The 13,868-nt window shown below is 34.9% G+C and overlaps 1 protein-coding gene across 2 annotated transcripts in view; it reads right to left on the reverse strand.

Annotated features, from left to right (window-relative positions):
• KCNT2 (potassium sodium-activated channel subfamily T member 2) overlaps positions 1-13,868 on the reverse strand; it is a 379,267-nt gene that overhangs the window by 49,914 nt on the left and 315,485 nt on the right. For both annotated transcript variants that reach the window (XM_035010164.1, XM_035010163.1), the window contains 3 exons: positions 6,632-6,733; positions 3,852-3,935; positions 2,860-2,988 (listed from right to left, as the gene is read on the reverse strand). In XM_035010164.1, the coding sequence (XP_034866055.1) occupies positions 2,860-2,988; positions 3,852-3,935; positions 6,632-6,733 (315 nt within the window). The remainder of the gene's footprint in view (positions 1-2,859; positions 2,989-3,851; positions 3,936-6,631; positions 6,734-13,868) is intronic.

A 13,868-nucleotide genomic window follows, 5' to 3' on the forward strand; every position in this document is an offset into this window, starting at 1 on the left:
ATGCTACAGCTGTGTGAACTGTGAGGGGGAATGGGAATCTGACAGCCATTTATGCAAGAATACGTTAGACTCTTCAATTCTAATTATTAGATGAAGTTTCTACCTTCTGAAATCGGTGTCTTTCTTTAATTAAAGTAAGAGAAAATTGGCACGTGGGGCAAAGATAAATCACCTGAATTCTAACGCTTGACTTTTCTTGAACCATCTGATATTTGAGAAAGGTGGTGGAATGTATGAGCCCATCTTTCATCTCATGAGAGACATTAAGGTCTTATTCTTTATTTTTACATGATCAGGAAAAAAAATTTTCCTCTTCATACAAAATCCAATGTCTTTGTGTTATTATTTAATTGATGTCCTTTTTAAAAAAAAAAATAAAAGATTAACTTAAAGGATATTCACTTTAATGGCACTTTTGTATCTTGTAAAACTCTGATTGAAGATAGACACTGTTCTTCATGTTATATAAAGCCTTTTAAATAAGAAAACCTATAATATACATGTTCTTTTAATAGCAAATCTTTCTCAAGATTAACTTTTATCCTTTCATGTATCAGACTATAATTACTATATAATTCAACAGTTCTATTTTTGCCTTACCAGGAAAGTAAAAGTAGAATTCTGGCTCAACTGTAACACTCAGTTTATTTTAGATGTAGGATAACATTAATTTCTCTGTCTCTATTAATATATTGTGTTGTAAAAAATCTTGATGGTTTCATTTTTTTTAAAGATTTTATTTATTTATTTGACAGAGAGATAGAGAGAGAGAACAAGTAGGCAGAGAGGCAGGCAGAGGGAGAAGGAGAAGCAGGCTCCCCGCTGAGCAGGGAGCCCGATGCGGGGCTCGATCCCAGGACCCTGGGATCATGACCTGAGCCGAAGGCAGCCGCTTAACTGACTGAGCCACCCAGGCGCCCCTTGATGGTTTCATTTTTATCTTTAATTATTTAGGTTGCCTCAATTTTTACACAATAGGCAGAATATAAAATTTAAGTAAAAATATATGTGCCAAAAGATGAATTGAATTCAATATAGGAAGACAGAAGTTATCTTTATTTAACTTAGTTTCCTTTTATCTTCCCAAAGATGTGTGTTTTTCATACAAGCTAGAGTTTGGGGGATTTATAAGCATTTTATTGAAGGATCTTTTTATGTGATGGGAAGAACTGACCAAAATGTAATGTTAAATGCTCTGTGATGGCAACACAATTATTGCCATCAATTATCCTTTCCCTACTATAATGTAAACAGCACACAACAAAGTTCCTTAATAATATAAAATGATGACATGAATATGAACTTGACCAAGGGCAGAATTTACTATGTTCAAATTCACATAGGCTATACATAAGAGCATAATAATACTCTGGTGAATGGAAACTTTCTTTATACTTAACAAGCTCAAATAAGTGGTTAATTGCTTAAGTGTGAAAGCACTTGTCTTCTCTTAACCTTTAATCAAATACTAATTTTTTAGATACAGTATTCTTAAAATTTTAGGCATATCTAGCCAAACTATCCTACAAAGTAGCAGAGATGGCAATAAGGTTCCTTTTAGCATGCCTGATCTACAGTGAAAGTGCTAGAAAGCATCTCAGAAAAACTGAACGATTTCCTGCTGTCCCCAATATTACTTATTTAAATGTCAAACCATAAATTTTAGCAAGTAAACAAAAATCCACTCCTTTGCTCATATGCTTTCTATAAAGCTCTTTTTTGCTATATATGGATTCAGTGATTTTAATATAAACCAGTTTAATGGCTGCATGGACTACTAAAATGCAAATAACAGATCTGAGCCTCTTAGTTAACTTTGCATATGACAAAAATAGATATGGCTAACCAAAATTTTGAATAACTTTAAGATATTTGAGAAGAAAAATATTTCAAGAATACAAACCATAATTTATAGTAAACAATTTTATAAATATTGGTAGGATAGTGTATTTATCCAAAATTTTTATTTCATAAAAGAATCTAATTTAAAAGGTGATGTTTTACCAAGGATATAAAAACTATTTAGAACCACATACTGTGGCCACATCAGTGTGGATGTTTTTAGCTGTATGAAGCCATTGGAAATTTTGTTCCATATTAACAGATTCTAGTTTGCTTTTAAAAATACTGAGCTTTCCGGGGCGCCTGGGTGGCTCAGTTGGTTAAGCGACTGCCTTCGGCTCAGGTCATGATCCTGGAGTCCCGGGATCGAGTCCCACATCGGGCTCCCTGCTCGGCAGGGAGCCTGCTTCTCCCTCTGACCCTCCCCCCTCTCATGCTCTCTCTATCTCAGTCTCTCTCTCAAATAAATAAATAAAATCTTAAAAAAAAAAGTTTAAAAAAAAAAATACTGAGCTTTCCTCTGGGAAGGTCTGGTAGTACTCCTAGAGTTTTATCTTGGCTTCAGAGTAGTCTTTAATCTAGAGTTTGAGAAATGTGAATTTCAATGCTTACTAACTTTGTTTAACTTCCTTCCAAATGTGTATATGTGAAATAAGGAGTATATTAAAAAGCTATATGGCTTGCCCTGAAAACTGCCCTTACATGTCAGAAGGTTGCTTAAAATTAATTTGCTTCCTGACAATCCAGACATGCAAAATCCTAGACCTACAGAAGGCATTCAGAGCCCAAAGTTCACAAACTCTAGAAGAGTCCCTTAGCCAACAACATTTTAGGGAATTCTGATATAGTTTACTTCAACAAATACTTAAATTTTTTGCCTCTGAGAACTGACACTTGTGTTCAGAGAGCATTCTTTTTCACTTTCTGACTTTTTTTAGAAATCCATTTCCAAGATTAGGAATGGCTATAGTCAATCAGAGTAATCATTAAAACTGGAAAATTTTGTTATTTCCAAACCTCAGATGTAGCAAGTTTCTGAGATTCAGTCCTGTAGATTCCAATGGGAACATCTCCGGTAGAAGAGCACAGCTTCTGGTAAAGTCTGGCATAAGTTCTGATCCACAGGTCATCCTCAGTGATTTTCATCTATAAGATACATGAGTTATTAAAAAAAAAAAAAACCTCAGGGGTTATTTTTCATTTTTTAAAGGCTAAATGTATGAATATTTTGAAATCTCAAAGTGACATTTCATAAGTGCTTATGCATGTACTGAACTTATTTATGGGACTCTACCTTAGCTTATCCCCGGGGTTCCACAAACTTCAGAAGACCAACTACTGCATTTATGGCAGCACAACACTGTGCTGGTTCAGTATCGGTAGACAGTAGTAGTCACTCGTAATTGGGAGGTGTTGGAAAACAGGTGTAGACTTTTTGGAATGTTGCAATGACTACAGCTGCTACTGGAATTTAGCAGACAAGGTCTGCTGATGCTACAAATTTTCAAATGCAAAAGACACTCCAGCACAAAAAGAAATTGTCCATCTAAAGTCCTAATAATGCTCATGTTGACAAAAGGGTGTAACAAAATGAGCCTAGGGCTCCCAGACAGAGGCATAAGTACTAGTCCCCCTTTGCTTATCATAAATGTGAAATGTTGGCAAGTCGTTTCATTGAATACACTTGGATAAAGTATATTCATTTATAAAAAAAAAAAAAAAGAGGTGGGATTAAACTTAATGGTCACTGTTTTCCTCAACAGTGTGGCATCTTATGTCAGAAACCATCAGTATCAAATGCCAGCTAGAAAAAAAAACACTTGTTCTGAATTTTGTATAGAATGGCTGTTTTCATGATTAATTTAAAATAATGTTGTCTCTCAAAATTTTTTAAAGAACTAAAAAACTGTGAAGATATTCTTTGAGCACATATTAGCCAAAGTACATTATAGATGGATTTCAGAAATATCTATTAGAACAATCTTCTATTCCAGCAAATATTAACTTACGGAACAAAGAAACCCTGATCCTGGAGTAGTGTCCAATCCCAACAGAAGTCTGGTGATAGAAATCATATAATCCTTTACAAATGACTGCAATATAAACAACATATGTATTTATTATGTGTATGAAATGTACAGAATAGCTCAATGAGAACATCTTACCATTTCTAAAAGGTTACTTCTCATAACACATCATTAAACCCCCACAAAAAAAGGAAGTAAAAATCTATCTTCTCAGTGTCTTAAATACACAGGTACAGGTAAATTGTCCACGAAGAAATATGGGGAATAATTATTCACTAGAATATCCTGGACATGCTTAAGTTTTATGTACTATTAGACATGATAAAACAGATTTTTTTTAAGATTTTTATTTATTTATTTGAGAGAGAATGAAAGAGAGAGAGCATGAAAGGGGGGAAGGTCAGAGGGAGAAGCAGACTCCCTGCTGAGCAGGGAGCCCGATGCGGGACTCGATCCAGGGACTCCAGGATCATGACCTGAGCCAAAGGCAGTCGCTTAACCAACTGAGCCACCCAGGTGCCCCATGATAAAACAGATTTTAATTAGATTTTTTAATAACAAAAAACTATGAGCTAAAATAGAGAATATAAAAAAAACTTGAAAACTGAAATTTTCAATTCCAAAAGGTTTTTTAGGATTAAGCTCTTTGCTAGTAGATTAAATTTCTAATATTTCAGTAAATCTAAATATTAATGAATTAATAATTTAGTATTAAATATCATTATCAGACTATCTGATGTGCTAGTATATAAGATATATTTTGATATATTGCTAGAACACTGCTCAACAGAGTATTAACAATGCTTTCAATTTCGTGAATTTATTCTTAGTTCTGAGTGAAAAGAAAAACTTTCAACAGATACAAGCACACTTCACCATAACATGTAATAATTATTTCATAGATTGTATGAAATGACTGTCTTGAATTTAATCTTCAAGTGTCAAACAAATGAAAAATTTAAATACCCATCTAGTTATTTTGCATCGCAAATATTTTTTTAATACCTTTTAAATAAATTTACGAGGCTCCTTTGTTCATTACTATTTTACCAACAGCTAGCATCAGAAAACTAAATCTTGCCTTCTAAACAAGAACAAAGGAACCATATCCATTCCCTTTCCTCAGGCCAAAGAAAAGGGCAGTTTGGTTTTGAGGTGTGTTAGTATCCTGGTAGTTATAACATGAACTAACCAGAGGCCACCAAGAGCAGTGGTGACAGGCACTTTTAGGAATTATATCTGATTTCTAATATTTATTTTTAATCAATAAATGAGTACTCTTTATCTGAAAACATGAAACATAACGTATCTTGTCTGACGTCAGGCAAAGCTAAATAAGCAGTTACTACTTTGAAAATTATTGTTCTGCTTCACCCTTTCTGCAGTAGCTTCAGAAAAAATTAACTCCTGTTTGTGTACTTACAACAAAATAACATAAGGTAAAAATGAAGAGAAAGAAAGAACTATTGCATTCCACTTCCGTAGAACAATTCCTCTTCTGTTTAGTCCATCTATTAGACTTTCTCATGAGATTTTATTTAAACATAAGATACCAGGGCTAAAAAATCTGAAAACCACTGGTGCATAATGACATCAAGCATTTGACTGCTATTGACGTAAAATCTTCAGTTTCAGCATCATTCTTCAAACAATTCCTCCCCTCCAATCCCCTCTCTAAGAGATCAGAAGTATGTGTGTGGTAATGGTGTGTGGGGTGGAAGCCCCCCTCTTGGAGTGCCCAGATAATGTGTCTGGAAAGTTTAGGGTGAACAGGAGTGCTTATTCTCCTTTGCTGCGTTTGTTCCTGCACTCATCTGACATAAGCAGATGGTTTGTGACATTGCTAGAAGCATATTCCTGGGCATAATTAGCCCAAAGGCCAGTAGAAAAGCTTTAGCCATCTTCAGATTAGTTTATTCAGCCAAGCATTGCAGAAGAGGGTACATAAAATACATAATCAAAAAGAAAATAGCACAACAAAATGTTCGAATGCTTAATTTGAGATTAAAATTATCAAATAATTTAAAACTCCATGAATATCTGTTTTCTCTTAATAGAAATATTTATAAATTGTCTGATTACTTGAATCAGAGAATATGAAATATTAGTGCTATTCAGTATCTGGTGGAGTTAAAAAAAGATTAAAATATATTGGTGCAAAATAATATCTCTATAAATTTCTTAGCTATGATCAAATGACAATTTTATTTATTTATTTATTTAAAGTTTGGCATTCAGGAACAAACTAAATGGTTCTTAGTTGTTGCAGGATCTTTTTATATTTTTTCTAAAGTAGGTGGTAATTAGCAGATATTTAAAATATCCTTGGTTTATCAGTTTATTGACATCATTTTGATGTCTTATTTTTTTTTAAATGTGCATTATGAAGAAGGTTGTCTTTTTTTTAATATAGTCATTTTGTTCTTACCTTCTTTTTTTACTCTGGTAACATGCTTACAGTAATAAGCAAAATATATTAAAATGTCACAAAAAACACTGTAGGACACTGATGCTAAAGAATGACTAAAAATTATTTCATAGATTACTCTGAAAAATAATCTTTCATTATTCTGAAAAATTTCCTTACACAATGTTTCATAGGCACATGTGTCATTAAATACACAAAATGAAACACTGAATTACTTCTAGGGCCCATTATAAGTTAACAGCTCCATGAGAAACACTAGATGTATTATTCATTTAATAAAATTTAAATGAAATTAGAATAAACATTTTAGAGAGAAAAAAGAAACACTGCATACCTGATAGAGAAGAGTGTCCAACATACTGATGCTAAACACCCTCCCAGCAGCAAAAGGCAGCCGAAACATAAAGGCCAAATTAGAACCTTTCTCTCGTTCTTTCTGTTCAGAAATTTGAAATAGAAAAATTTGTGAGGGTTCTATAATTTATGCTTTTCTGCTTAACTTTTCCTGACATATGTGAAGAAGATATTTTCATTATATAGTTGTTAGGTATGAATGTACATTACTTCACAATTACAGTAAGTATACATAGCTGTATTTTTAATATGTCCCTTTAATGTTTATAAGGAAGGCTAATCTTCTCATACACTAAACATGTATTCACTCTTCTTAAAAAAGTTTTTATTTAAATTCCAGTTAGTGAACATATAGTGCAATATTAGTTTCAGGTATAGAATTTAGTGATTCAACACCTCCATACAACACCCGGTGCTCATCACAAGTGCACTCTTTAATCCCTATCACCCACTTAACCATCCCCCACCCACTTCCCCTCTGGTAACCATCAGTTTGTTTTCCATCATTAAGAGTATTTACTCTTCGTAAATATTTCTGCAAAGGACTTGAGGTAATATAATAAAAGGAACAAACACAATAAAAGCATTTAATAAGATGTAAAAAAAAACAAAGCCTAAAGCCACATAACATTTCATAACACCTGGAAGTTTTGCTTTTGAATATTCTGGATATTCTGAATATATGTAAGGACACAAAAATAGGCAGGTAGAAGCCACCACATCCAGTGGCTTCCAACTCTCTCTCATCTGAGTTTTCATTTCTCTAAATGCCTTTTAAGTTGTGTCAGCCACACCAAACTGCAGATGCAACTAAACTCTGTAAATGCAAAAAAAAAAAAAAAAGAAAGAAAGAAAGAAAGAAAAGAAGAAAAGAAAAGAAAAAAAAGAAAAGAAAAGAAAAGAAAAGAAAACAGCGTGTTGTGCGTATTGCAGTGTGTGGGAGTTTCTTCTGAAAAATTCTGTTGCTATTATCTTCCATTAATGAATGAAGACATGAGAGCAAATGTTTGTGTAAGATTGTAAGGAGTTTCTTAAGAATCTAAGTTAATCTTGTAATTAGCAAACAGTAATCTCAAAAATGCTGGTTTTATTTGTTGCCAGCTTTACTTGGAAAGATAGATACAGCTAAGCAAATAAAAAAATCAGTCCTTGTTCTTTGAGGCAATGCAAGGAAGCTCCTGTTTCCAATGTAGCAAATTTGGAGGCTCCTCAAGAGAAGGAAAGCCTCCCATACTCAGATTTTAAAACTGTGTGCCAAAGAGTATTACTCAAGGAACGAAAGAGGGCTACTCTTGTTGCTTGTTGTGAAGGCACGAGGGTGACTTGAACCCTAGGCATCCCCTGGACAAACAGATGAGGTTGGGACACAGACTCAGCCCTTCCAAGTAGCAAGAGGAGTTATTCCACCACATCTATCACATCGATGTGGTTGAGAAGACTGTCTAGACTATAAGAATACCCTCACTTGAGATTGTAGGGAGAGAATAAAGGGTAAAATAAGCAAGTGGTGCCCCCATTTTTGTCTGTTTCCATTATATCATAGTATATTCTTTAATTTAGGAGCCTAGGTGTCAAGAATGCTTCGTTTGAACAGTACATGTAGGTCGTTTGTAGATGACTTCTCCATTCCTCCTTGCATGGACTGTTGTTGAGTCAGATTGGTTGTCTGGTGAAAGCCTAAAATTCTTTCCCCAGATTCAGGTTTCATGTCAGTATGGATAACATTCTCATCTTGGAGAATTCACTGTTCTTAATATCAGTTCTGCAAGTCCTCCCCACTCTCTAAATGTCTAGTATGCTTCACACCCTCAGAAAACCCTTTCACAGCCAAGGATACTGCTCTTCTGCTTGTGTGAATAATTCTGCATTTGTGATTTACTCTCCTTTTTTATTATTGACTTTCCTTACAGTAGAGAAAAAACACCAAAGATCTTACAAACACTATTTTCAAGACCTACTAGTTTTAAAGTTACATTAAAAAGTAAGAGCTCAAGTAACTCATTCCATCCTGATGAGAATACATTCCACAATTTCTTTCTTTACTTCTAGATGATGAAGAAGTTGGATTAATTTCTTAAACTGCACTTTATAAGTGCCATTATTATATGTGGGGAAAAAAAGAATTGGAGATAATTTATACTTAGTCTTACTGTCCATTCCAATGTGATATTGTGACAAAATCATTTATCTACCTCTCTGCATCGCAAAAGCAACATACAAGCTAGTTTTATACTTTGGCAATAGATAATCCAGATCGTAACTACAGAGGAATTTCATTTGGCCCGCATATATTTACTGATGTCTAATAAGTTCCAACATTTAACATAAAAGCCTAAATTTCTGATTCCTTTTAAATTTGGAAAATCTGATATCATAGGTCATGTCAACAACTGGCCAGAATTGAAAGCATCTGCTTCTTATGAGATTCATCTTTTCTTACATATGATTCACTTTATTTATCTGTATCACCTAAATGCATGGTCAGGCTCCTGATTTCCACTTTGGACGATAAGATACACAGTTGGAAATGAGTCAAGGGATCTGTTAGCACACATCTTGTTTAAACAGTAACTTATATCAGAAATAACACAGTAAACTAAAAACACATTGACAATGTGTATTAAATTAAGAAAAAAATAGAAGAAAGTTTTGGCTACAGAATATTCCCATGGCTTCATAAAAAATGAAGCTGTGTAATCAAGAAACACTTATCCATGAACTGTTATATATCAAGCACTGAACTAGGTTGGTAGGATGCCGAGGTAATTAACAGAAGATTCCAGTTTTGCAGGTATTCAGTTTTACATAGAAGACAGACTTAAAATCAAGCATCTACAAAACCATGTGATATGAGCCTGCAGAAGTCCAAGTATTAAGGAAGCCTAAGGAGGATGCAGATAGTGTCATACATGAAATGACATCATAGTTGAACCTTAAGAGACAAGTTTGCCAAATAGGAAGAAATCATGCATTCCATATGCATGATCTTATTATTTTTGCTTTTTTATAGAACAAGAGATTTAAAATATTTACACTTTTATTAGCTTCAGTTTGGAGAAAAGCAAACACTGTTCTTTTTTGTGCTTTTATAAAACTATGAAATAAACTATGTGTATTTACTTTTCAAAAATAAAGGTAAGTTCTGTACTATTTAATGATGTTCAAAAGTTGTAACTCATAAAACACAACTATAGTTTTAAAAATTACTAAAACAGGCGAAATCAACAATAGTCCCCATGATGAAGAAAGGCCTGAAAAACCAAACAGCTTGTGAAATGCTGGTAGCTCGCTGAAAAGAGATGAAGAATTAGAACCAACTAAACTGTGTGCAGAAGCAGTTGGCAGTCCCCATTGGGGGAAATTTTGGAACAGAAAAGGTTAGAAAACAACCTTGACATAATAATTAGAGGAGAAAATCCACACTGTTTGACTAGGTTATCGGTGTAGACGTGATGTTTTGAGGGGTACTTGAAAAAAGAGTTTGCTTTACCTTCATTAAGAATAAAAGCATCATTCAAGAGACTAGTTTTAAGTAAGGAAGCCTATGGGTTTAAGGGTAATATCTAAATATACCCGAGTCCTTGGAAGATAAACAAAGGGTGCATACATTTCTTGTGGAAGTTTTATGACATGAAGGGCTGTCGATGAAAATTATGTCATGATTTTGAAAAACTAACAGGAGTTCAAATGAATGACTCATTGCTAAGTCTAGACTATTTTTTGGTTTTCAGACTACTTCCAAAGGATCGTTGCATATGTTTTGTTCCTAAAAAACTGATTAAGGGGGCGCCTGGGTGGCTCAGTCAGTTAGGTATCTGACTCTTGATTTAGGCTCGGGTCATGATCTCAGGGTCAGGGGATCGAGCCCCACACTGGTTCATAGACAGTCATCTTCTCCCTGGGTCCTCACATGGTGGAGGAGCTCTTTGGGGTCTCTTTTATAAAAGCACTAATCCCACTCATGAGGGCTCCACCCTCATGACCTACTCACCTCCCAAAGGCCCACACCATCACATCAGGGCCTAGGTTTCAATATATGAATTTTGGGGAGGGACACAAACATTCAGCCTATGGCAACTTTGGACATATTTATGAAATCATAATACTATGCACATTCTTAAGAGATAAATTTACATATTAAAATAATTATCCACATAAATAACATTTTATCACTCCTCTAGAGTGGATCAGGTAGTGCTTTTCCATATTTAAAGGAAATAGAAACTAATATCAGTATTCTCTTCAAATTCTTTCTGGACAGCCATGGGAAAAGGTAAATATTTTCTTAAAAACGGGATAAAAAAATTTCCTAATGAATCAAAGCCAGTGTAGGCAGATGGCACCAAACTCCATTCAGCCATTCTAATACTACGATTATGAATAAAAGGTAGTCCAACTTGTTTGGACAGAAAAAAAAAGTAAGGTCAAGTATTTTTGTTTGTTCCTATATATCTATGCCTCCCATCAAATTATAAATTCCATGTATTTATTCTGTTGGTAACCTCTAGCACTGAGCAAGGTATTTGGCTCATAACAGGTGCTCGGTAAATATTTATTGGTTTGAATTTAAACTGAGAATATATAGAATTTGCTACTTGTTTACACAGCGAATATATTAAAAAATAAATCTGAGAGTCTCACTTATTTCTCCCAGATGCAATCTCCAATTTTTATCATTTTGCTCTGTCATTGACTACAAAGTGATATGATTTACAGACATGACTCTTTGCATTCTGACACCAATTCTTTGACACCAACTGGATGTCCTACAATTCAATTCAATTATGACACTACCCAGAGTTGGCACAGACCCCACAGGTTAAGGGGCTCAGTCCCACAAGACGACTCCCATTTCAGACACCAGCCACAAGTCCCAGATGTCTCCAAGACAACTGTACTTCTGTCCAGCCTGCTATAAACTTGGGGCTTCCCACAACTCCCTCAGTTTTGATAATTTGCTAGAATGTTCACAGAACTCATGAAAATGCTATACTTAATGATTATCATTTTATTTATAAAGAATGAAAATAAATGGCAGATAAAAGGTACATAGGTCAAGTCTGAAAGGATCCTGGGCACAGTAGCTTCTGTCTCCATGAAGTCAGGATGCACCACTTTCCTGGTGCATCATTATGTTCACCTACCAGGGAGTTCTCCAGGTCTTTTTTTTTTCAGAGTTCTTATCAGTTTCATTATGTAGACATGATTAATTAAATCATTGGCCACATGATTAAACTCACGTCCAGCCCCTCTGCTGTCCCTGGAGGTTTGAAAGGTGATGAAGACGTTAAAGTTTCAATGTTCTAATCACGTGGTTACTTTTTCTGGCTCTCATCTTGAAGCTACCCAAAGGATCCTCCATGAGTTGCTGCCTTAGCATAAAATCAGGTACGGTTGAAAGATTGAATAACAAAAGACACTCCTATTACTCATAAATTCCAGGGGTTTTTGAAGCTCTGTGTCAGGAACCAGGGACAAAGACCAAATATATATATCACACTATTCATCTCACTTTTCATTACTTTGCTTCTTACATCAGTGTGTAATTACCATATGATAGCTCAAGTGTAATTATGATCATTATTGGGGAATGGTGATAGTTCAAAAGCAATTTTTTAAAGCAAATTGTGCCATAAGCATGAATAAAAGGCATTTTTATAAAATGCATCAAAACAAGAGATGAAGTAAGTCTTTATAGGGAAATGAGATGAAAAAGTCTCTTTTTCCTACTGATGTCCTCCTCTTCTCTGTTTTTTATTACCTGTCACATTTTCCATGTCCACTTAGCTCATACACTGTGTTTCTGATGCCTGCTACACCTATTTTTTTAGAGGAAGTGTCAATGACCCAACATAACCAATGACCGAACATGGGAAGTACTTTTGGGAAAACAATGGTGGTGATGGGAATATCCAAGACAAAAAAGGATAATATAAAACAAAACAACTCAAGAACAAAAGTGCACAACAACAAAGGGAAAATGCAAGCTAAAGCTCAGATGTTCAGAAAATGTTTTGACAAATTTCATAAATTTGTGGTATATTGCACGTGACAGAGAATGTGGACTGTCTACCAAAATCCATTGCCCTATTCTTCATAGGCATATGACTGGACTACATTTCCTAGTCCCCCTTGAAGTTAGGTGTGGCCAAAGGATTGAGTTCTAGCCAATGGCATATTAGTGGAAGTCTGTGTGTCACTCCCAGACCTGATCCATAAAAACTTCCATCTGTTTACTATTGGTGTGTATATACTGTTATTTGCTGCCTTTAGTTGTACATTTCAAGAAGACTCAAGCAAGAATTATTTTCAAGTAGAGACTAAAAATAAACAGGGAGCTCAGAGATTAGGAGCCTCTAATATTTAAAAATTGTGCACTTCTGGGGCGCCTGGGTGGCTCAGTTGGTTAAGCGACTGCCTTCAGCTCAGGTCATGATCCTGGAGTGCTGGGATCGAGTCCCGCATTGGGCTCCCTGCTCAGCGGGGAGTCTGCTTCTCCCTCTGACCCTACCCCTCTCAAGCTCTCTCTCTCTCTCATTCTCTCTCTCAAATAAATAAATAAAATCTTTAAAAAAAAATAAAAATAAAAAAAATAAAAATTGTGCACTTCTAAATGCCAACAGGAGAGAAAACTGAAACAAGGCACTGAACAACAAGGTCCAACCCAGCACTATTGTCTTAATAACCTCAAAGGTAGCTTCCAAAGAGATAGAGAGATGCATGGGTTAAGAAGGCAAACAAATAAAGAACTTAAAAATTATATTTAAGAAGGAACTTTGGGGATCATCTGGTCATAAAAATTTATGGAAGTAAGTATACCAGAAGTTTATCAAGTTTTGAAAGAAATTAGCAGACTCCTCTAAGAAATCTTTAGACTTTAAAGGTTTAGGGGAAAAATGCTTTCATAAGCTTAAAAATTTTTAGATTTTTTTCAAACTTGCATACGCAATAAGCAGGATAAAAATTCACACAGGCTGCAGGAAGTATGTACTCCCAAAGTGACATGGATTAAAAACAGCTCAGGAAGAAGCTTGAGGTGACACAAAGGTCACATAAAACAACAGACAAGGGAATTCCTCGAGACAGCAAATCTAAAAAAATAATCAAGGAATAATCAAGGAATTTCCTTTTCACAAGAACAGACAGGGGTCCTCAACAATCATTCATTCATTGCTCACATCATTGTCACAGACCAGTGATCCTTCTGTGCTCTCAGT

The sequence above is a fragment of the Mirounga leonina genome, unplaced genomic scaffold, assembly GCF_011800145.1.
Source record: "Mirounga leonina isolate KUSES-001 unplaced genomic scaffold, KU_Mleo_1.0 Mir_154, whole genome shotgun sequence".
Lineage (NCBI taxonomy): Eukaryota > Metazoa > Chordata > Mammalia > Carnivora > Phocidae > Mirounga > Mirounga leonina.